The following is a 24,800-nucleotide window of genomic DNA, read 5'->3' on the forward strand; positions in this document are numbered from 1 at the left end:
GAGAGAGAGAGAGAGGGAAGGGGGGGTAAATTACCTTCTGAAGGCTGTTTGGGTTCAGCTGCGTCTTGTCTATTATCTTAATTGCCACCTGTGAAGAGAGAGAGGGAGAAAAAAAAACAGCACAGAAAGTGAGCTCAACGGGACATAACAGCAGAGGAGGAGTGTGAAAAAGAGGAAGTGGGAGATGACACTGAAGTCAAAACACAGAAAAGGAAGACAGGATGTGTTCTTTTAAGACAGGAAAAACACATCAATTTAAGACTCTACAGCCAATCTGACGGGGGCTTTCACACAAACTCCTCGAACATGGCAAAGAGTGTGTGTCACCTTAACAAAGTCGGTTAATTACAATGTACCTGAAGTAACCATGAGAACATTGTAACCTTTATTTTAGAGGAAAATGTTACAATTTAAGTTGGTTTCTGCTGAGATTTCACACTTGCACAAAACTCCTGAAAAGTTCCTGAAGTGTTCAGGTTGAGCTGAATGTGTGAACGCAAACAGCTGAATTTTTCATTACGTTTTCTGAGTGAAGTCGGGGGGGAACTGAAGCGAGAACGCAGAAGGAAATACTCACTATGAGGGAACGGGAAGGGGGTGATGATGTTTATATCATGTAACTGGAGCACGACCATAGACTGCATGCACGACCACTGGGATCTCTGCACGTACTTAAACTGCTTCATTATGTCCGCCAGGAATGCCTCTAACTGCGAGATGCATGTGTGAATAAGCAACTCGGGAAGATTTACGACTGATGATCGGACTTAAAATCTTTTACAAAGCAGGTGACATGCTCAAAGCAAGTCAGAGCTGTACCCACTTTTAATTAGTATCTTAAAACTTTATTTTAAACTGGTTTATAACATTTGTATTGTTGTACATGTATTTTAATATCCTCATATCGTGTTATGGGGTTTTATGTAACTGAATGTTGTACATTTTAATCTGTTTGTTTACACAAAGGCCCAACTGGGGACACGAGTTGGAAATGAGCAATAGCTATAAACTCTTTATGCAGCACATCAGTTTCATGCTTTGTATTGAAATGATGTTAAATTGCATTGTCCCTATTAAAATAAATTAATTCAAATTTCAGGGTCGGTCCGTCTGAAATTCTCTAGATATTTTCAGGAGTGAATATATGAAAACGGCTTGAGAGGGGAATATGACGGATTCAACTTCACTCTTGAGAGGAAAATCTGGTAACTTAAGACTGATTAACAATTAACAAAAAAACGTCAGGGGGGGAAATGTGTAGTGGCTGGTGCACTGTGTTAAGAAGAAGCCTGCTCTTTCTGTTCATCAATTATGCTCAGCAGAGACGGCTCGTCCTAAAAAACATCCACTACTGTCTCAAAGTTTGAGAGCGATAACTTCTTCAGTATATGGAGCTGGTACGACTAAAACTATGCTTCTCCTGTATGTTAATTAAAGAAATTTAAACAAGATTTTTATTCCATTTCCTTTGACTAACTTGAGAAGAGAAGTTCTTAATGCAGCTGAAACGCATGCTCTCTTTTCCAAAGTTTTAAAGTCTTAAATTGGCAAAGTTCTGAATTAGATTAGGAACTGAGTTATCACAGAATGAACAAACAAGACTGAGTGGAAGTCAACGCCAGCTTCTGGTACGTCACAGGTTTCTCACCTCACATTTCCGTGGGTACAAAAGGAGTATTGAGATGTGGCTTGTAATGAAGCACTGAACGTCAGCCCAGGAGTGACATTCCCTGCCAGAATCACAGAGACCAGCTGAAGAGGGAGGGATGTGTAAAAAAACACCACTGGAACCCACTTTATCCTGTTTTAAAGGTGCAGCAGCAAAATGCTTTTTTTCCCCTGTCATCCCAGTGTAGAGTATAGGGGTTTGGAGATAATCCTAAGAGTAGTCTAACTGACTTAAAGAGTGATTTAAGTATTTATAAACTCCGGCACAACCAGGGTATTTATAACTTGCGTCTGTAAATGACGACTAGACACTGGATTTTTTTTTGAGTCCGTGCAGTGGGTCCCGTCAGCCTGCAGCCAGGAAACAGTGGCAACTTTATCCCTGAGGGCAAATACTGTACCTCCAATCATAGTGTATACACCGGAAATGTTTGGATTTGCCATTGAAAAGAAATGCACTACACTTTCTGTGCTCCAACATGACAAACTTCTCTCAAAATCGGATACATTTTTCCAAAACGTCCTTCTCAACAACTGACAGCTCCGTGCAAGAAATCAGAGTGAGACTTCGTTTTTGGGTAAAAGGAACATCTTTGACTTTAACAAAAAGGTCTGTTCTTTTAGCAATCCTTTTCATTATGTTGTGAGACCCTTGGAATAAAAAAATCTGTGCTTGTCAGTAAAAAATCTCACATTTCAAGGGAATTAATTATTATCAGGAGCAGTTTACCCAAAAGGATTAGTTGCAGCCAATTCTACAATTGATTTAGCAGGCGCATCAGAGAGTAAGAACAACTCAAGCAACGATCTAGAGAGGAGGAAACAACGTCAGGAAGTGCACACAAACAGCTTTAAGTCTGATAAGACACACAGGTGCCGACAGGCAGAGCACAGGGGCGGAGCACTTTTTTAAAAATAAATGAAGTTAAGCGGCAAAAACCTGAAGCGATTTCAAACTTAATTTAGTGATTATTTATTTGAATTTAGACAAAATAGGGTCAAATTTAATAAACCTTCAAATTGGGAGAACTTTAAAGCATAGTCATGGTAACTTTTATGGTGATAGTGGTGCAAGTGATTAGTATATTTAATAGTTAGTGCTGACATTCAGACACATATCAAAGGCAGCATAGAGAGGGTTTTTTAATAAGCTACAGCTACTCCAGGTATTATTTCATACCGTTTTCACCTGAAGAATTTTTAGGCAGACTGCCCCTGAAATCTACCTGACTTGCTTGTTCACACACGCACCTCAAAGCTGGAGGCTATCCCTGTCAGACAGGAAAAGGGGGGGTCTCAGGAGCCCAGACATGATGTTATAAGAGCAGCGTGGAAGTGGTGGAAGAAACAGAGTCTGACGCTATAACGACAATTTTCAGCCTTTGATATGTGAAGTTTGAAACATTCACAATATCAACAAAAGAGCAGAGAAGAACATACGCGCAAATAGAAAACATAGTAACGCCTACAGTTTCAAGAGGGTCCTCGATCCAAGGTCGGTGCTCGGGCCCTAATGAAGCACTTTCAGTAAGTGCATGGAGATGGCACGAGTTGGGTGCATTCAGTGTAGAGTCGTGCTCTGTTTGCAGGATATAAAGGTCATCACTCCCTCACACTCTAACGGTGACTCTTCCTGATTATTTGTGTATATGCTGTGTTCTCAAATCAGCTTAACCCAACTCCACTAGTAAAATTCACCAAGGGGGCTGGCAGGAAAAAAAGTCCGGATGAAGTCTGAGTGAAAAATGTGACACATGCAGCTAACCCTGAAAATCCCAGAAAGTTTTCAAGAGTTTTGTGCAAGTGAGATAGCTCCAAAATGTTAAACTCATCTAGGACATGTTTGACTTCTGGTCCTCAGTTTTTATTTGCATGGTCGCAGAAGAAATCCAAGACTAAGCTATAAATCTCAGCAGAAACTAACTTAAATCATGCTCGTATAAATTGGAACTTTTTTCCTCCTAATCTAAAATACAAACATCTAATATTTACTTTAAGCACATTGAAATTAACCAACTGTGTTTCTATAATCCCAAGGTAACACACATTGTTTTCCATGGAAATTTCTATTGTTGGCTGATCAATTCTTCAGGTTTATCACTCAAAAAGATATTTTTTTAACTCGACATTGAGCTACTCTGAGAGATATTAAACTTGAACACATGAAACTTGACTTCACAAAAGAATCAGTGTGTGTGTGTGTCCAGCTCACCTCTCTGCCGGTGAGGATGTGTCGGGCCAGTTTGACCTTGGCGAAGTTGCCCTTGCCGATGGTTTTGAGCAGCCGGTAGTTGCCGACGTGGGGCTGCTGCGGCTCCTCGGAGCTACGGGATCGAACGCCGGTCCGAGCCGAGCGCGTGCTGACCTCCTGACGGCCATTAGTGTGAGACGTGTGCTGTTGAGAACGAAAAACAGTTTAGATGAGGTTCAGGTGGCGTAATCACACATTTCATCTACATGTATCAGCCGTGACTCATGTTGACCCGCTGTGATGAATCCACTTCGGCTCTGCAGGAAAAAACACTTTATTTATAGTTCTGCGTGAAGACGAGGAGAGAAAGACGTTTCCACCAGTCACAGATGGCTGATAGAAACTGGAGCTTCCGCACAGTTTCCCTGATTCTTCGTCCAAATATCAGAGTGTCAAACTGCATGACGATGTTACATTATATATAGACCCATCAATACAGAACTAAAATACTGGAACAAACTTTAAAGAGGATAGAAGACTTGCACCAAGCTGCAACCTCAGGTGCTGAAACATGAAGCCAGTGCAGAAGTGCAAAAAAAAAAAAAAACTATAATCCCTCGAGTGTCTCCTTCAGGGTGACTCGGAAAAACTAGGAATCCCCTTTAGCTCCTATATTCACAATTTCTTTTTTTTCTTCTGTTTTCTGCAGAAGTAATCATGTTTATGGCCTGGTACAAAAGACACTTTTCATCCAAATTGTCAGTCCTCCAAGAGGGCAGCCTGGGTTCAAATCCAGCCTGTTGCTCCTTTACTGCATGTCATTCCCCACTCTCTCTCTCTTCTCGATTTCTGACTCTATCCACTATCCTGTTTCTAAAATAAAGGCCCAAAATAAACCTTAAAAAACAACTAAACATCATCAATCTTCATAATTAGAGGCGTGGTTACACTGACAGGCGGACACGTTGCAGCTTGACGTCTGCCTCGGCTTCATCTCTTCCAACTTTTACTAGATTAATCCAAAGTTAGCATTTCTAACATGGCGACCAAACTGGCATATTTGAGCTTCAAAACTTCTCCTCAGAAATCAACGGGTGACGTCTCGGAGCATACGTCCATGTTATTTTTTCAAATTTCCAACTCTGCCCTAAATTTGACAAATCGTCATGATCGTTGTTGTTGACATTTTGATTTCCCTTTAAAAATGGGGATCCTGACCTTTAAAGTTCCTGTTCTCTCTCGTGTTTGTTGGAAATTCGATACACAAACAAAAACCTGTCTGTCTGAAAAGCTGATTTAGTTTTTTATGAAATGCAAAACAATAGTGAAGGGTGAACAAATTCCTCAATGTCTAATATGACTCATTCAAATTATTGTTTTTCACAACAACAGCTCTTCATTCAAAGACAGTTCAGCATATTTTAAAAAAAACACAGGAAACCAATACATTCACATGCCTGTAACCAGCTACAGCCTGCCCATGAATAAATCGAGTTCATTTCAGAATTTAACAACAAATACTCAAACGTGCTGGTAACATCCTTATGAGGAGAGATGGACTTGTTGTTGTTTCTGATTCAAATAAACTTCACTTTCTCCCCTCGGATCGGATGCAGTGAAGAGACCCTCCCAGTCACTAGATTCCTCGTAGTAATGAAGGTCACGTTCACTCACGAGCAGCTGATCATTTAAAAAATGTGACTTGGTCTAAGAGCAGAGCGCTGTGCTACACGTGAGGACAATGTCTCTGCTTGTTTAAAAGTCTGCCTGATCTCTTCCTCTTTTTCTTGTTCTGTCTTGAACAGTAGCTGGTTAGCTTTTAACCACAAACAACCGAGGGGGAAGACAGAAGCTCGAGGTCTTTTCTTTTACTCTGACTTTAGTGCATTCTTCTTTTGATTCTATGTGTTTGAAACATGACAAACTAAAATGCAAACAACCTGCAAAACTAAAATGTGTCATCATCTAGCTGGCAGTGTCTTTGAGTGTTATATCCTGTGGTGGAGATGCACACTTTGTGAAAACAGGAAGTGGCAGAGGATTAAGAAAATAAGACTTCAAAAAGGTTACCAAGAGTTAAAAGGGTCAATCCATGACAGATGTCTTACTCTGTTTCTGTTCTGACTGTTCAACCACCCATCTCATCCTGGGTCACAGAAATAATCATTTGCCTGTTAGAACAATATTTACAGTCCTTAGATAAGTGGCATTTGTTGAATAAATGGCCGACCTGTGTTCTAAAAAACAAACTGAGAATCTGTTTACTGACTTTTTTTTTCAGCTTAAGAAGTCTGATTGGAAGCTAACGGCCTCACTGAGAGTTCAGCATCTCTGTAACGTTTTGTTTTAACTCGATCACAAAGGGAATATATTCAGGGTTGTATAACAGACATTGACAAACTCAGATTGTAGTCTGCATCTTTAACTGTGGATGAAGGTTAACCGCCCGTTGCAGCAGGACGAACATTAATGGTGTCGTGATTATGTGTGGTGCATATCTCTGACAGCACCACCAACTGAGGAATTGATTTTTTTGGGGGGTTGAATTCAAAAGCCCCCCCCCACCGTGTCACAACAACTAATAAAGAAAGAAAAAACCTGATAGATACTCGGCGCGGCCTCGGTATCGACTGTCCTGCTGATGCCTCATTAGCTGTGGCAGTGCCCTCCGCCCCGCCCCGCCCAGCCCGTCCCGTCCCGACCCACCCCCTCCCATCCCCGACATAACTGACCCCATTCACCCGGGAAATCATGAAAGGGAGGACAATGAAAGTGTGAAAACTAACACAAAAAGCTCCTAAGCTAGATTTAAATAAAGCCAGAACAGAGGCCGACCTAAGTGATGATAATAAGGTGTTCAAAATGTGAGATACCGCAATCCAATGTGTTTTAAAACATTAAAACCTCTCTTATTCGATTTGAAAAGTACAGAAGCTTTAAAAAAAATCCTGATTCTCAAGTCATGTTTTTAACCAAACAGTGCTGAGAGTGAATGTGCAGTTTACCTGTGAATTAAAAACAAGAAACTAACCAATAGTTTAAAGTTTAAAAATCTGGTATTGTGATAACTTTCAAACATCATCTTTACTTTATGCCTCCACTTCCCAGTGCACCAACTCAATGAAAGAGATCAATATTTTAATTCTATGATATTAGGCAGACACTAGAGCTAAAATCAAAGTCGACATTAAAGTAAAAATAAGGTACAAAAGCAGCGACGAAACCACAGAATCTAGAAATCTCTCATTTTAAGAGGTTTAAAAGCAGAAAAACAGAGTTTAAAGTCTTTCTTGAGCAGCATGCACACTAAGCCACAAAAGGATTATTTTAGGACTTCTACAGTGATAGCAGAGGAGATAAAAATACCATCAACAAGGATAAGGTCACAGCAGAATATACTTGACACAACGCCATAAAAGACAAAACTCCCAGGGGGAAATTTAACTTTTTTTCCTAACACCATATTATCAGCCAACACGGAAAAAGCACAGACTGTATTTTGTACAAAACCACAATTTCCATTTTGCCCCAGCTAACAACTTTCTGTAACACAGACGAGGAAAATTATCCCCTCTGTATAATCTGATCCCTTCCTTTTCAGCGGTTACTCACAAGGCTGCGGTGTCTCCTGGCTGCTTGAGCGCCCGTCATGTTCAAACAGAATAACACTGTCTGCCCCGCTGATGATGCCCATAGAGAATCCCACCACAACACCAGATTTTCCCCAACTCTGAGCCCCGGATAACCACAGAGAGAGAGAGAGAGAGAGAGACACAGAGCTGATCCTAGTCAAGCCGGGAACAGACCAACACACTGGAGACCAGATGTTGTCCTTTCAGAATAAAAGCAGTCAATCAGGGGCTGTCACAGGCATGGAGAGATACAGGACAGGGAACTTTTTGAATGAGTTTTTGTTGTTGTCACACAGCCGAACTCTTAAAGTGCCAGCGATTTATCAACACACCTTTGACACCTTATCTTACATTTTGTTTACTTAAGTTTATATAATGTTTAATCCTGCTGAATATCTGGATTACAGCTGCAATGATTCATTGTGTTATTTTCAACAACTGACTTCATCACCAGCAATAAAAATAAAATTGCTTGATGGCTACAAGAAATAAAATAGAAAATCTCAGCTTCCTGATTCAAGCGTTTTAAATTCCTCTTTTGCAGTAGACTTTATATATTTGAATCATGGACGAGACAACGCTTCAGCAAAAGACAACCAAGAGGAGGAAATTATCATGTTAGAGACCCTGAAGCAATACATGTGGAAAATAAAAACTTAAAGAATTAAGATTATCCAATAAGCTTAGAATAAAAAGAGACAACAGGAGCACTTCTGGTATATCTCAAACCACCCATGCTCATGGAAAGGATTACTTCAAAATAAGATGGAGGAAAACTTAGAGCCAAAAAACATTGGTATAAATGATCCTGGTTCAGACACTCAGGATGGTTTGAGAAGTATGAAATGCCTTTAATTCCCGGGGCTAGAAACATTTCAAATAAACAAACTTTTTTTTTTTGGTTTTAAGTTTTCCTCCATCTTTTTTTGAAGCTTCAAATTATCAGACTGTATAAAGCCATGGACGTAGTCTCTGTGACATCACCCATCTGTTTCTGAAGAGGCATTACGAAGCCAAGATTTCAAATGCTACCGCCACCAAACTTTCAATCAATCTAAAAACAGGCAAGTAGGTGACTTTGAATACCTTGAAAGCTCCTGGCAAACACGCCCACCTATCAGTTAACAAAACCAGCCCCTGAATGATGCCGTATTATGCAAATTAGTTAGTGACGTAACAATACACTATTACAGAAATTAGCTTTTGCAGCCAGGTCTGAGTGGACACTGTCGGAACAACACTTTCTTGGCCTAATTTTCCAACACCGCTGATTGCTACTTGGTTTGAAGCAGCTTCTGAAGTCTCTGAAACTTTACCTAAAGGGATCAATAAAGCTTCTCTGCGTCTTATCGCCCTGCGTATTGTGTTTGTGCAGGATTAGTCTTATCTCCAGCTGACTCTCTCTCTCTCCTCCTACCGTGCTGAGTCACAAGATTCTGATTGTGATGATATCACATAAAGGCATTGAGTGTCTGTGCAGTTACATAGATGGGATACCACGGCTAAAAGGTTATGTATGGTCATGATAAAAAAGAATGCAAATAGGTCAAGTATAAAGTTATACAATCCACTGAATGCAACAGGAACACCTGCCTAATGGAAACCCAAAAAGGGCTCCAAGAAATGAAGTTTGGGTTAAAGTATCTTAACAGTGAAACGGCATGTAAAGTTGAATGTAAAGTAGCTGTTCCTGCTGCAGGTTAAGGGTATTTTATGGTAATAACATGTTTATACCAGGGGTTCACATTGATAAATTTCCTGTAAAAAGAGTTGCTGTTGTGTTGCGATGAAACATGAAGATTGTTACTTTTACGTCTAGCAACCATAAATTAAAGGCCAAAAACTTTCATGACTGTAAGAAAGCGCTGAGATCATTTGTTTGACCTATATAACAAACATTTGCTGGTTTCAACATCATCTTGGAAAGTGGGAACTATAACTACCATTTTAAAGATAATGATAGTCCATTCATAGGCTATCAGAAAATTGTGAAAATTATACATAATCGATATAGTAAATTGTCACCAGGGTAGATAAGGCCATGTAACCAAATTAATCTCGAAGAGTTTGACTGACAGCGGAAAAGAGAGTATTTAAAGTCAACCGCAAAGCAAGAATTTAAATATAATGTCCACACTTTTAACTAGATTTTCTGGTTTTCCACATTTTTCTTTTACATTAACTTCTCAAGGAAACTTTACTGTATAAAACAGTCGCTTTAGGTACTGGAAAATGTTCACTGATATTGTTATTTCTTAATTTATGAATAAATTGAATATTTAAAATGACAAATATGCTTTGATTCCTAAATCAAAAGAAAAGATTAGTTTAATTTTGAAAATCTTGAACGGAAGCCCCATTACCGCTGCCTTGACAACCTCCTTTCAGACCGTTTCAGACAGGATATTCTGCTTGTCACGAGGAGGCGGGACTTATGACGGTCCATATTTGGAAGCTGAACGGTTGAAACCTCTGAGTGACAGCCGGGTGAGCCAATAGCGAGCGTTAAGCGAATCTACTGTTGCCTGCCAGAACCAGCAGGCATAAGTACTGTAGTTTTGTTCGTGGCTGGGCCTAAATGTCCCGACTACATCCTAATTAACCATCAGTGACATCGAAACTTCCCTTTCCCACGAAAAAAAAAAGTTTTTATCTGTCCATAATCCCTTTTGTAGATACTGCAAAAAAAAAAATTAAAGGGTGGGTTTGACGTACAGGATATGCTTGTTTACGATTTACCAACAAAGTGTGAAAAGATTAAATGCATCAAAACGCCACAACCTCAATTAAACGTACACCCTTCATTTCAGAGCGTTTCCATGGTTACAGCACATATAACGAAATACGCGTTTATACTTACACTTTCCGTCACCTTCTCGTTCACCGTCGGCAAAGGAGTTTTTGTTGACATCTTTTTATCCGTCCTTCTTCCACCAGTCGCCGACTAAATGTCCCCGGAAAAAAAAAATCCACTGAACCCTCCTTCAGTCCGACAGCTAAAAAAAAAAGTGAAATTATTGCTTTGCTTTGCAGCTCTCTCAGGGGGGAAACAGTCTCAGCATGGATCGTGACAATTTTCAAAACCAGACCGGACGTGTTAAAAGCCGAGCTCTAAACTGTTACGGACCAGGAAAAAAAGAACAGAAAATCCTCCTTTATAGTCTTGAATTCAATATTTACATGGCGCGTACAGTACACACAGTTCACGGCCTGAGTAGAGCAAAACGAAAATCAGTGTCCGTCTGTCCGTTTCGTGTTTGAGTCCGTGAAGCTAACTAAACTAACGTTAAGGCGCTGTCGGTCGCCGCTTCCAAAGATCGTCCCCCGGGGTTTTTTTATCCTCCACAAATACAAAACTGTGACTACAGACAAGCCATGGCGTCCAGTGCCAGCAGTAGGTAGTTTACACGGGGGATTTAAAAGGTTTGGGCGGCTGAAATACTCGCCGTCGACTCGGTTTCTTCCATCTCCGACGGCCCAAAGTGAAGCTGGTCTGTCTGATTTAGGTGGGACCAAAATGGCTACTCAGCGGCTGGGCTGGATTAGGCTGCGTTTACGGACTCCTCACAGGCTCCGACACCAGAGCTTTATCAAGAGCAGTCAAACACAAAACAATAATTTCTTTATCGATTCATATTTTATTAAATTACTGTTAAAAAAAAAAAAAACGTGAATAAAAACATTTCTCACATCTACGGAAGAGGGTTAGGTTATATTATATTTTGTACATTCAAATAATTATTTTTTAAATTTTACTTTATATTCTATTTTACTGTATTTATGTGTATTAGTAATTTGAGTGTTTATTGCATGGCCTTGCGGAACAGTCTTTACATTTCACTGCACATCTGTATGAGCATGTGACAAATAAAAATCTTGAATCTTGAATCTTGAATCTTGAATCTTGAATCTAGGGCCAGGCATGAGGAATAATTCTTGAGAGGAGGAAGATGTCGAGTAAAAGTGGAAATGTTCAGTAAAAACTGAAATGTCATGGATAAAACTGAAACAGAATTTCGGGAATTGAGTACAAAATTGACAGAAATGTATTACAACTTAATTCTCAACATTTTCAACTTTATTGTCCCCTAAAAATGTGGATCTTTTTCTTGAATGATTGAAAAAAACATTCTTCCTCCTTTCATTGTTTATTTCTCATCTTTAGCCCTAATCCTCTTCCGTACATATCAAATAGCAAAGGTGAAAATATAATCTTTAAAGAAATATGCTATTCAAATTGATTGAAAAGTCCAATAACGTTTTAAAAGTAAATAGGTGATTAACATCGTCCATGTGGAGCCAATTTGAGTTCATTTTATAACAACTGTGCAGCCTCGAAATACGAGAATGACATATTATTTTCTCTTTTGAGGTTACTATAAAGGTAGCAGAGTAAAAAGTTCTATTACAACCTTTAAATTGTAGTTCAGTAGAAATAGGACGTTGCATTATATGGAAATAATTAATCCTGGGAATCCTGGGAAAGGTGCCACAGGTTGGGCTTGAACCCGGGCTGTCCACTTGGAGGACTATAGTCTTAGTACATTGGACGCGACCTAACCTCTAGGCCATCAGCGCCCCTGGACTTCAGTCTTAAATTGTTGTTTTCCACCCAGAACCATTTACAGGAGGATAAAATAGACATACAGCTAAAAACAAAGGATAACAAAGCTGAACAAAGATAAAATAAACACATAACTATAATACATATAGGTATGTTTTAAATAGATTCACCTGTAGTTATAGCCTAAATAAAAAACATCACACAATGTCTATACAAACCATAAACAGCACAATAAAAAAAATGCAATAACAGAATTCAAAAAGTGCTTTGACAAATATTGTGTGAATATAAAAGGTTCCTTTATATACGTGAACAAGTTTGTCATCTACATTATCAGTATGTCTGCATGTACTATTTACAGTGCTAAAATTTATACCTGACACCACACATGTTAATAAACGAAATGTTTTAAGCTTTTAATGTCATTTTATAGGCTGAATCATACATTTAAAACTGTATTAGATGGATATTTTCTCCAATAGAGTTAAATATGTAAAATTAGACCTTGGTATTAGATTATAAAATGTAAAAAAAAATATATATATATTAAAATTAAATGTTCAATTTGGATTTTGGGGGAGTTTTATTAAATAAGGAGAGGATTTATAGAGATTAAAATGTATGAAATTCTTGTAGTTTAGAGTTTGTAGGGTTTGTATGTTCTCCTCGAGGCGACTACACGCATTTAGAGTGATTAAATATATATTTATATATATTATCTAGTACATTTAAAAAGTAACAATGTCAATGTTCGTTTTATCACAAACTGGGATTACACGAAACCTAATGGGTTGAATCTTGATGTTTATATTTCCGACGGCGCCTGAACGCAGCGTCAGTGTGTCCAGCTGAAACGGGTGGAGGAAGTGAGGAAACCGGCTGACCTCAATCCCATTGGACCAAAAGTACAGAGAGGGCTGTCATCAATCGGGAGGAAACGTCTCTGTGGGAATTTATTCGGCTTCAAAGGAAAAACAGTTTTTTTGTTCTCGTTCGTTCATTCACAAACACAGAATTTAAAAACGAGGAAACAGAACAACAAGACAAAAACCCCTCCTTCACTCCTTCAGGCGAAACCATTCAAATGTTTGAAAATTTAACTTTCTGTATTTTTGGGATATTATTTATTGAAAACACAAGGTTGAGAAGAAACTCACTGCATTAAATCAATTACTGTAATTGCCATTTATGACATTATTGAATTGGTTTCTAACTTCTCAAAAGTAAAGATTTTTCAATAAATAATTGTAATTATTTTTAATATTTATTGTTCATAAGACATGTGTTCAGAAGTTTTCCCTTGTGGTTTGTTGTGATTACATTATCTCTCCATTAATGAGGAGAATATAATCAGATTTACCTGGAACATGCTGCCATCTGATTTGTTTTTACATTTTAATTTAAAGTTTATGTAACCAGAAAAAAACTTATTGAGATTAAATAATCTCTTTTAGGCAGCAGCACATTTTGACCAATTTATAGACAAATACAACCAGTGGTGTATTGCAGTGTACACGCAGGTTTATGGAGTATAATCACTTTTGTTTCAGTCTCTATAGAGTATACCCACGTCTAAATCTCCTCTGATTATCACCATTGATTGATTGACAATATTCATTAGTATGCTGCATTTGTTTTCCTATGGTGGTGAAGGGACGACCTTCCCTTCTGTGTCTCTAATTGGAGAGTATTCTTACATGTCACTGTTTATAAGAGAGGTCATAAACCCTGCTGGACGGCACCACTTAAAAAAACATTTGGAGGATAAATCAAGAGTATACCCACTTCTTTAGGCACCACTTCATCACTGTATACAACACATTACACAACTCACAAATATCCATAGTGACAGAGCAGAAAGTCCTTATTAGTCAAAGCATCTACAACCTGATGCATCTTTTTCATTACACTTCAATCTATAATTCACAAATCACCCTTTATCAGACGCTTTCATCCAAAGTGACGTACTTCAGAGAGTAAGAACAACATGAGTAAGGATCCAGAGAGGAGGAGACAATGTCAGGAAGTGCAAACGAACAGCTTTATGTCTGATCAGACACACAGGTGCTGACAGGAAGTGACCAGAGGCAGAGGCATCGACAGCTGTTCTAATCAGCATCAAAACCATCCTAAATATCATCATCACCCATATCATTAAGGTTGTAGGTGTTCATAAAGAGCTGGGTCTTTAGCTTTTTCTTAAAGGTGCAAAGGGACTCTGCAGATCAAATGGAGTTTCCACCACCGGGGGGCGACAGAGGAGAAGAGTCAAATTTGTTTTTAAGATCATTCAGAGACCAGCTCCCCCAGACTCAAATCCTCCTGCTGCAGGACCTGAAACTCCCCGAGTTAAGACGCACTTTGGAGACACATAAGAGTAAGTGTAGTGTCTGGGTGTCATCTTTCTTTTGGATCTTGTTTTAATATATTCAGTGATTCAATGTCTGATTTCAGTCATGTCATTTCTTGTACTGCTCTAAATGTTTCTAATGTTGTTTCAAGGACTTTGAACTGCTCGATGTATCAACGGTGCTTTATGGATAAACTTGCTTTGCCAGCTCCCCCCCAAAAAAGTATTATCTCGCCCTCTTTTGAAAGACTCTATTATCTTAGAAGCTCACCATGAACAATATACTTAAGACTTTTTACAGAAACTTAAAATCAAAAAAACGTGACTAAACACTACATGTTTATTATAATTAGTGTTTTCATATTCCTGATGCAAAAGCTGGCACCACTTTCAATTTGTTAATACACGGCTGAGTAGCTTTATCAACATTTAAATAAAATGTAGGATTAGTAGAAAACTGAATAACTTAAGGTTAGTGTTAGCGTAAAGTGCACGCTGATTCCTTTAGTTTAAGGTGCCATATTTTGAAGTTATCGTCTATTAGTTAATTATTTAGCTCTGATGTGAACGCTTAAGACTCGACAAAACCATCTTCAATAAACTGAAAGTGTTCCCATGTGCAAATCTAGAGAATAAAACCGTCTCATATCTGCAGAAACCCAAATGAGGAAAGTCATAACAGCGTCATAGAAAAAGGTTGGGACTGTGGTGGATAGCAAAACATTCATTCTTTATTGACTGGAAAAATACAGGGACCAAAAAAATAAAATAAAAGAAGAAGAAGAAAGAAATGTGCAGTCAAAATGTTCCCCAAACACCCATGATTAAAATCCCCAAAGCGACTTCATTTCATCAACTGAATACATCTCAAAATCACAGAGTTAATGTGCAGCAAGTAAAGCGCTATGTTAAGTCATGCCACGAAGCAGGGGGAGGGGCTTGGAGGAGGAGGAGGGCGGGGGGGTGAGTAAAGGAGGGAAAGGCAAGCCGTTTAGGTCGTACAGGGCATCGTGAGCCAAAGCCACAACACAAGAAAAGCTTCATCTTCATCATCATCATCCGGGTCTTTTAGATGGCATCGATGTCAATGTCGTCCTCCTCTTTTTCAGGCGTGTCTGGTTTCACAGTCTCCACTTTGAGCTCGCGGGCGGAGGAAGAGTACACCACCTGAGGAGGCCAAACACAAAATAACAGCAGAGTTAAAAAAAAAAAAAAACTACATTTACACTGTTCAAGGAGTTTGAGACTACAACTTCAGAGTCAGAAATATAACACTTTGAACATTTAAATATGAATAATAATACGAAGCTTTAGAGTCAGCCTGAGGTTCAACACAACAAAGTAGCGATGGCGCTCCCTGAGGTAAACTATAAATACAATAATTCAAGGCTCAAAAACATTTGAAAAAGTCTAAAAACTGATTGATGAACCCACAAAATAAAAGATAGAAAATGATTAAAGTTGCTACATATTAACAACACTTTGAAACAAAGTGATCCGTCCGTTACCTCGACGTTCTCATCGTCCTCCTCCTTTTCTTCCTCGCTGCCCTCGCTCTCCTCCTCGGCCTCCTTCAGCCACTTGACAAAGGGAGCCGCCTTGGCGTGGATCTCTTTGGCAAGCTCCTTGGAGACGTACTTCTTAGAAACCTGGAGGAGAAAACAGTCAGGTCAGGGTTTGTGACAAAGCTCCAACAAAAGACGACAAAGTACGTGTTGTACACCCAATCAAACACTCTGTTGTTTTGATCTCTTCATCCATAGTTAAAGAGGTTTTATTCCTCTTAAAATCTGCCAAATTAAAAGCTTAAACTCTGCAGTATGTCTGAAACATTAGCGATACAAACATTGCTGCTTGGAGTCAGAGCTCATAAGTAGAGCGGGGCACAGGTCTGTTTATTATAAAGGCTAATTTACGTATTAAGCATGGACATTTATTTTGAAAAACAAAACCTTTCACAGACGTTAAATTTAGTTTCTACTAACCAAAAAGCGCTCTAACATGGTTAAGATGACTTGCAAATTACCTGAGCAGGAGCAAAACGCTTCCTGTAGTTTAGAGAGTTCATTTAATAACAAGCCAAAATGCCCCGTCTCTGTGCCGGGCGCTTTTATTGTGAAATTCTGCATAAACTGAAGGTACTTCCAGAGTAAAGACAGTGTTGATGTCTCATAAACGTTTTAATATTAGTAGATCTTCAGCACAGACACGGGGGTCATTTTGTGTTTTCTAAGTCGTCATGTCCTCTTAGGAACTCAAACTTAAATGTTTGATAAACTTGGTCCACATTTGCTGATAACGTCTCACGTCTCAAGGCTGCTCCACATACGATTTAAGTTTGACTTGATTTCGGCATCACAGAGCTTTAGACTCTTATATTAATATGTAATAGTTTTTTATAATGATGTCTGCACTCGCTCAGTCCCACCTTCTCCGCCCAGGCGAATATGACGTCCTCCTCCAGCAGGTCTGCATCGAACAGGTCTTTGAGGATGAGCGGAACCCGAGCCAGCAGCTGGACCTGATGCAGCTTCACGACGCACTCGAAACCCCCCAACAGGTACTTCTGAGCCTTCTTGTTGTTGTGGCAGAACTGAGGGAGAGATCCAATCAGGAAGCAGGTCATGAGACAATCATCACTCACTCACGTCATAAAGAGGAACAACAGAGTTAACACGTCTCAGGCAGACAAAGGGACATTTGATATACAGCGAGCTAACAGGTGCAGGAGACATGTTTCAGTTTCCATCATCATGAGATAGAGTGATTCAAGCTTACTCTCAGGAAGTGGCGTTTGTACTTCTTGATTTGGTCTCGGATGTTCACGTCAAAGAGCAGCTCGCTGAGGATCAGGGGGCCCATGGCCTTCACATCCAGACGCTCCGCCTCCGCCAAGATCTCCTTATCAGCTGCGTCGATGGTATTACTCTCCTTCTTATACTGGAAATAGAAAAACAGCAGAGTTCAATAGAAGCCCCCCGATGTTCAAAATGTAAGAATCAACTTTATGATCCCAAATCGTTTGTGTGTAACTGAAAGAAACAGAGAATACAAATCAAGCCTTTAGAAACGTGGAGATGTCTAGAATCAAGGTGTTGGTTTTCTCTTAGAGGTGGTTCCTTTTTTCAGACCGACTCTTATGAAAAAGTTAAATACTTCAGTGTGAGTGATCGTCTACTACCCGGTAACCCTTGGTTACTGCTTCACTGACGTCAGATTTTTTATTAGAGACAGACGATGTGAGATTTTAGGATCTTCTGTCGACTCTAGTGTCTCCTTTATTAAAGAAATTTCTCTTTCTGAATCACCTTACAAACTGATGGATGTCATCAATTCATTTCAAACTCATCTTCAACGACCCGAGATTAACCAAACTACACTGTTATATCTCCATGCGTATGATATTAAGGTTGCTGCAAAAAAAAAAAAATAAATAAAATAAAATAAAAAGTAAGACTTTGTAAGAGCCACACAAAGAAAAACTAACATCTCTTTGCCCCAGATTCCATGTGGGACTCATCGGCTTTGATTCCGTTATACTTTTTTTTTTTTTTAAACAAATCTTGCAAGTGGCCTCATAATCAACGTTTCCTCTGCCAACCATTCCCTGTTTTGTTCTTCTTAAAGCCAGATTTCCTTAATCTTGCATCCCTCCATCATTCTCCTCTCTTCTGAGGAGTTTGTGGATGTGTCACTAATGTGCTGCTGAGAATACCATGAACTGTCATGTGAACAAGCAAACGCTCAAAAAAGAATGATTAAAAACCATAAAACACTGACTGGACTGTGTGGATTTGAAAAGTACTCATGTCTCAATCAAAGCCTCACAAGTACAACATACGACTTTATGACCTTATAATTAAACGTGTATTACTTAAGACTTTTTAAGGAGCCTGGAACACGGAGAGGAACACAAAACTGGTGTTGTGAATAAAGTCTCGTGTAAGATAATGTGCAGTCAGGGAGCCCTTACTTTGACAAAATTGTAGAAGAGGTTGACCCTCTCCTCCAGAGGTTTCTCCAGGTCCTCGCTGAGCGTCAGGTTCTTGGCGTGGTCGCTGATCTCCTCCATTCGACGCCGCTGCGCCTCCTCTGTAGTCTCCTCCGCCCAGTCCTCATCATCGTCGTCTCCATCCTGACAACCAATCAGAGTAAAGAAAGATCAGCGATTTAAAAGAAAAGAGATCTTACTGCTGGTTTGTGGATACACTGATTAAAAGGAAACGCAGTGATGACTAAAAACTAAAACAAGATATTTAAGCGATAGAATGTAAAGAGATCACAGCTTCATCACAAAGATTATCGAGATAATTTCAGGAGGACGGCTCTGAAGATTCTCCATCTGGCAGAATAATTTCCTTCGGGATAAATAAAGTTCAATCTGATTTGAACCGAGCAAAAGAGCCATGAAACAAGGATTAAATAGATATTAAAGATATTGTTACTGAGACTCCTCCTCAGTGTTTTGCTTTGTCAGAGATCTCAGAAATAAAGAAAGTCCACTGATTGTTCTGATAAAGACATACCAGTAGAAAGATTACTGCTGATCGGTGTTATTTCAGCGGGGACTAATCGATAATCTTGATTTAGAACAAACCATGATGACGAAGTACTACTACAGTGACCAGGGAGAAACACTGGTACAGAGGGACCTCCTGGTTTGTTTGAACTAAATTGAACTGTTCCAACAACAAACTCAGTGACCTCTGGACCACATGCCTGCTGACTCTCAGTGAGACAGCAAAAAAAATGAGTAGGGGTCTGTGTTCAAGAGTCAAAGAAGCTTCAGCAGAAAATCAATTTGGAGTAAAGTTTCCGCAGTGTGCTGATAAAACCGATCACTGTCTTGTGGTTATTCAAAGTTCCAACAGTAAGCAAATAAGGTGCAACATGTCCAGGAACGATCTCCAGGCTGTGTGACGAGCTGCTGAGAAACTCTCACATGTGCTCGTACCGCTAAGTTAAAACGCAGACTAGTTTGAACATGATTTTTAAATTTATAAGTCAGAGTTTACTCAACACTAGCACTTTATATGCCGACGTTACATCTTCAATCTTACATCTAGCTCTTTGTAGGTGTTCAGTCCTCTGTAACATACGGATGTCATGGTGATCGTTTTGAAAGGCGGGATGACTTGGAGGATCAGCAGTGCGTTCTCTGTGACAGATTACATCACTTAGATATGTGATGGCTTTGTTTTTTCACCGCAGCTTTTGTTTTCTGTGAACTCAGAGATCACTTCATCCTCTGAATAATAGAGAACAAAATGACCTTGTTGTAGCCACTCAGTGTCACTGTTGGTATTTCACACTAGCTGTAAACTTTAGCGATCACCTTAGCATAATGCTTTTTGATATGTTCTTTTTTTTTTACATTTATTTATGCCTTTATTTCTCAGAGATCGAACAGTGGATAGAGTCAGAGAGAAAGTGGGGAACCATGCAGGAAAGGAGCTACAAGTTGGATTCAAACCCGAACCGCCTGCTCTTCAGGGATTAAGCCTCTGTACATGGGGGGCGCACACTAACCGCTAGGCTACCAGTGTCCCGCTTATTCATATTTTACATGCACTTCTTTTTGGTTTGTGGATTAATGGCAGTCGACACAGGTTATTTTCAGCCGGAAAAATCATTTTCAGAGAAAACTAGACCACAGAGGCAGCACTCTAACAATATAGCATTACAAAAAAGCTTTTCACTGATAGTCACATGAAGTTTAAGCGTCATTTCTGCGACTAACTTTTGGTTCGTTTGGACGTTACACTTCTCTAGTTCGGATGAATTTCACGCCACCATGGTGCATCCAAACAATGACACACTTAAGTTACAAACATACTGGTTTCAGTGGAGGGATGGGTGTCGCCTTAGCACCCAAACTTAAGAGTGAACTTCTACACAAACTGGTCCAACAGACCACCGATCCTGATCTAGTCTCTGATTGGTTCAAAAAGGCCATCAGGGCATCATGTGAGGGGGGAGGGAAACCCACCACAGCCTGAGGCGCGTCGATGTTGTCTGGGTTTCCAGCCTCTCCGCTTCCAGAGCCGTTCTCCTTGTCCTTCTTGCGGTTCTTCTTCTCCTTCTCTTTCTTTGCTGACGCGGATCCACTCTCAGCCTCTGGTTTTTCAAGAAGCAAAAGGAGCGGTTAACATTCCTGCATGAGTTTAAGTTCCTGCTGTGTTTAAGCCAAGAGGATCAACTCTGAATAATTATACATTAACTTTATGGATATAGTAGGTTAAGAAAACAGAGTTAACAAAGTGCTTTGACGGGGGGAAAACCCCAGCAGTATGGTCAAATGAAGAAAGGAAAGATGAAGGGGGAAGACAAATGAGAAATACAGAAAGATGTTGAAGGATTGGGACTGTAGGAGAAGAAACAAAAACAAACACACACCAGAAAAAAAATGGATACAAGCTCTGAAAACAGAAGTAAGTGAATCGTGAAAGAGTTCAATCTCACCTGGTGGGTTTTTGAGGATGAACGTGCAGAGTTTGTGTCTGGTGTCGAGCATGCCGCGGTATCCACAGGCCTTACAGGAATTGCCAATGGTTTGTTTCTTGGGATTGATATGCTTCAAGAAAAACAAATTCAATCTTATTTAAAACAAAATCCCTATTAGAAAAAATACTTTAATAATACCTGATCTCGCTTTTAGCTAATCTAAACCTTAAGAAACCTCTGTTATCCCTCTTAATCCCCCCCTCCCTCCCGATGCTGTGAAATACTAACCAGATCAGTTTCAGGGTTGTCACACTCGGGACACAGCACAAATTTTCTGATGAACCCATCAAGCATGTCCTGCAACTTGTTCGCCTCGTGGGATCCGTTGACGATGTAACGGTCGTTTTTGGTATCAAACTGGGTCTGCGCACCGAGTTCACAACCAAAAAACTTGGTCGGGTCTGCGGAGAAGATCAGAAGACGCACAATGATGAGAAGAGAAGTGAGGAAAACAAGAGTGTAGCATGTTGTCAGACAAAAGCTATAGGTGGGTAAACTCATAGAAAAGTGAATGGCCTGTCAGTTATTATTTATTAATGAAAGAAACTGAAGTAATGACATGAGTCAATATTTGTCAAAGACCTGAAGTTCATGGTGATGCACAGAGTGTTACTTACATGTTGGAGGCCTGTTCAGTGCCTTTGCAACATCAACCATGTTGACAATGACCGTCTTGATTCCATTGCCTTTGCCTTCAACCTGTACGAAGAAAAACATGCAGACCATCAACATCCAAACCCAAGAGGTTAGAGCTGTGTTCTATATCTGAAACTATTTTAACAAACGCAGAAATCTGCATCAGTGCGTTACCTTGGCAATCAGACGGGGCATCTTGTAGCGATAGAACTGGTCTGACACGCTGCGGTTGACGTTGACAGACATTGTGGCTGGATGTTAGCACTATCAGTAAGATAAAAGGATCTTGGTTGGGGATTTTTCGGGATCTTCTGTCTGGAAAAGAGGGGATGACATAAACGACTGCAAGCGCGCTCGGTCTCTGACATGAAAAACGCTGTGCCGCTGTGGCCGCAAGCTCCTTGCTTGAAGGCTAGATTTCCACCACACAGGTTCCAACGGCTGCGCAACAGCTCTGAAAGAGGAGAGGGACGAAAACCCATTAATATTCAAAAAGCATACAGGTGGAGCCTACTTGAATAAATAGACACTAGGATTAAAATTGTGTAACTTTTTTTTTTTTTTTACATTATACATTTTTTATCAGCAGGAAATGGTGTTTTTCCAGGACATCTTTTTAAACAAAGCTGTTTGACACACATAATTACTAAATGATATGTACCGGTACTTGTTGATACTTTTTGAGTCTCTGATCTGGTTTCCAACATTCCTGTTGACAGGCCATCTAAGCAAACTAAAAGTTTGACCTTTTGACAGTTGGTCAGGCGATATCAATAACTTGAAGATGTAATTCAGGCTAGTCGTACTTATTGGGATTTACAGCCCTGATTTGATTATCTTGTGTATTTTGTAATTAGTCTGGTTCAACATCATTAATAGATTCCTTTGCTGAATGATGATTCTTGATGACTAACACCAGCCTGGACTGAGTTAGGACACAGGTATGTCAATCCAGAGACTCTCAGACAGCTGAGGGATATTTCAGACTTCCTTAAACAGAAATGTCTCAATTTAAACAAGTTTTGGCGTATATATATATATATATATATATATATTACTGCATTGTCAGATAGATTACAAGTTTAAAAAGACTGGGCAAAGCCTTCTGAGCTCAGAAATACTGCTGACGGGATCAAATCCTGCAAATATCCATGTGATCCAACAGTGAACAAACACGACAGATTAGCCGGAAGAATAAAAATAAACCCCCGGCCAGTAAACTGGCAGCTTTTGTGGGCATATACGTGCAAAAATTGTTTTGTGAAAGCCCTTTGTCTTACATGAGGGCCCCTGGCTTTAGTCGCATAAGGCCTTCTCTTGTTATTAGGTCAAAAACAGGAGGCCTAGCAGCTGCCAAACATCTATCCCCCTGCTGACGGCTTTAATACCAAATAGCTTGTCTGTCTGTACACGTTATTTTCTCAGCCGTGTCAGTGTGATTCGACATGAAAATTAATCACAACTGGTGTGACAGTGTCCAGGGGCTGAGCTGCTTCAGAAGGGCAGAGGTCGAGCCTATTTTCAGTAGGAGGCTAACCTAGCTTAGCTGGCTGCTTGGTGCAGAGTGCGTCATACAGTCACTGCAAACACGAGTGACGGGACTGGGAGACGCCATTTTGATACAGTGGCAACAGAAAACATGCCATATTGCACAATAAACGCTGACGACAGACAAAATTAAAATAAATCCACAACGCAAGCATGTTTGTCTTACACTTAAATATGTCATGAAACTTACCGTTTTCGCAAAACAAAGACATAAACACAACGCTGATCGTCCAAGAGCCGCAGTGAACGGTGGTCGATAGCTGGTGCTGGTGTAGAATTGATTGCAGCAGGGCTTCTTGATGGATATGTGGCTCTCAAAGATGCACAGTCAAACACCCTAAAGCGTCCAAACAGTGCAGGTGCCAGGCTCAGAGACAAACGGGGGTGATCTGGAACGTCCTCGGGGTTTTGGGGACCTTTGAAAGAAGAGGGGTATTGTTATCTCCAGAGCGACAAACTGCAGTCCCAAAAAAAAAAACCGCTAACGTTAGCATCATCATCACCAGGTGGGACTGTCGGGTGTTTCTTTAGAATGTGGCCGTTGTCATAGCAACTCTCGAACGTTCCATTTATAACGTCATAGCAACTATCGAACGTTCCGTCATATCGATATGTAATCAGATATGTGGCGTTCACGGCTACGAGCTGACTGACCGAAGTTACCGTTACACGTGTTACATCGCCAAATCCCCCTTAAAAAAAACAAAAAACACTCGTGTTGGCGTTTAAAAGACGTTTCGTGGAGGTGTCGTGATCCCTTCAAGGTGATACGAGTAAACTCCACGACTAAATATAGAGTCGCTGTTGTAGTCTTGTCCGTTACATAAACAGCCTCGGAGCTCCAGGAAATAGCCGGACCCCCTCTGAACGTACCACAGCAGCTAACGCACTTAGCCGAAAGCTGACGACGACGCGGGTTAGGAACGATAAACGGGATTGAGTTAGTATCTTTAACATCGGTTCGTTAGCTACATTTTTTCAGTGTTAAATAATCACCATCGATGTGAAATCCATGTCAGGCTGTGTTGAGGGATATGTGATGAAATTATTGCGCATCTTACCTCTCGAATGTTCTCCAACTGCTGCTACTCACGTCGCTTTAACTGACAAACGTCAAGCTGGCGGTTACGTATAGATCATTAACTTCCGGTGGTGGCTTTCTTTTCAAAGTAAGGAACAGGATTGATAATATATATTTTTTTATTAGGTCGATTTTTCGAGAATACACAAAATGTCACCTTATTCTCGACATTACGACTTTTTTCACATTCTCATTTTGACATTTTTTCCTCAAAATTTCGACTGTATTCTGGAACTTGTATTTCACCCTATTCTTGACATTTCAACCTTTTTCCTCAAAGTGCATAGTGGGGAAAAACAACCTCTCTCCTATCTTTATTTGTTTCTCATGTCTGGCCCTAATCCTTTTAAAGAAAAAGTCACCTTATTCTCGTGATTTCGAATTTTTGCTCAACATTTAAATTTTATCCTCGAAATCGACAACATTTCAAATATCTTCTTGACAATATGACTTTTCAACATTTTGACTTTATTCTCCACATTTTAACTTTTTGCCTCAAAAGTTTGACTTTATCAGATTCCTCTTCTTTATTATACACTTTATTAACATAATAACACAGTTTACAGTTCATCTCATACAACACAAACAAGTACATCAAGGAAGACATTTAACTTACTGTACAAAAG

General features: G+C 39.8%; 2 protein-coding genes across 28 annotated transcripts in view; both read right to left on the reverse strand.

The window, feature by feature from the left end:
* The window catches only part of mark3a (MAP/microtubule affinity-regulating kinase 3a), a 59,381-nt gene extending 48,341 nt beyond the window's left edge, over positions 1-11,040 (reverse strand). For 11 of the 26 annotated variants that reach the window (XR_009676448.1, XR_009676447.1, XM_061063082.1 and 8 more), the window contains exons 1-3: positions 10,352-11,019; positions 3,881-4,063; positions 35-88 (exon numbers count right to left, since the gene is read on the reverse strand). Coding sequence is in view for 24 of the 26 variants with exons in the window: in XM_061063082.1 (XP_060919065.1) it covers positions 35-88; positions 3,881-4,063; positions 10,352-10,402 (288 nt within the window). In the remaining 2 variants the exon portion in view is untranslated. Of the gene's footprint in view, positions 1-34; positions 89-3,880; positions 4,064-7,471; positions 7,612-10,351 lie in introns of those variants that run through there. The other 15 variants (XM_061063091.1, XM_061063090.1, XM_061063087.1 and 12 more) reach the window with 6 other exon arrangements.
* Positions 11,041-15,114: 4,074 nt separating this feature from the next.
* eif5 (eukaryotic translation initiation factor 5) lies at positions 15,115-24,257 on the reverse strand. Of its 2 annotated transcripts, none has more exons than XM_061062574.1 (12): positions 24,155-24,257; positions 23,284-23,509; positions 21,720-21,999; positions 21,527-21,608; positions 21,138-21,310; positions 20,868-20,979; positions 20,395-20,522; positions 18,379-18,540; positions 17,184-17,345; positions 16,834-16,998; positions 15,914-16,054; positions 15,115-15,572 (listed from the first exon to the last, which is right to left on the reverse strand). In XM_061062574.1, exons 3-12 carry the CDS (start codon positions 21,789-21,791, stop codon positions 15,474-15,476), a joined length of 1,296 nt encoding a protein of 431 aa, XP_060918557.1. In that variant the 5' UTR covers positions 21,792-21,999; positions 23,284-23,509; positions 24,155-24,257; the 3' UTR covers positions 15,115-15,473. The 2 variants fall into 2 exon arrangements, with proteins under 2 accessions (XP_060918557.1, XP_060918556.1); XM_061062573.1 differs by having other exon boundaries at positions 24,090-24,220.
* Positions 24,258-24,800: the final 543 nt, after the last annotated feature.

This window comes from Labrus mixtus, chromosome 18, assembly GCF_963584025.1.
Source record: "Labrus mixtus chromosome 18, fLabMix1.1, whole genome shotgun sequence".
NCBI lineage: Eukaryota > Metazoa > Chordata > Actinopteri > Labriformes > Labridae > Labrus > Labrus mixtus.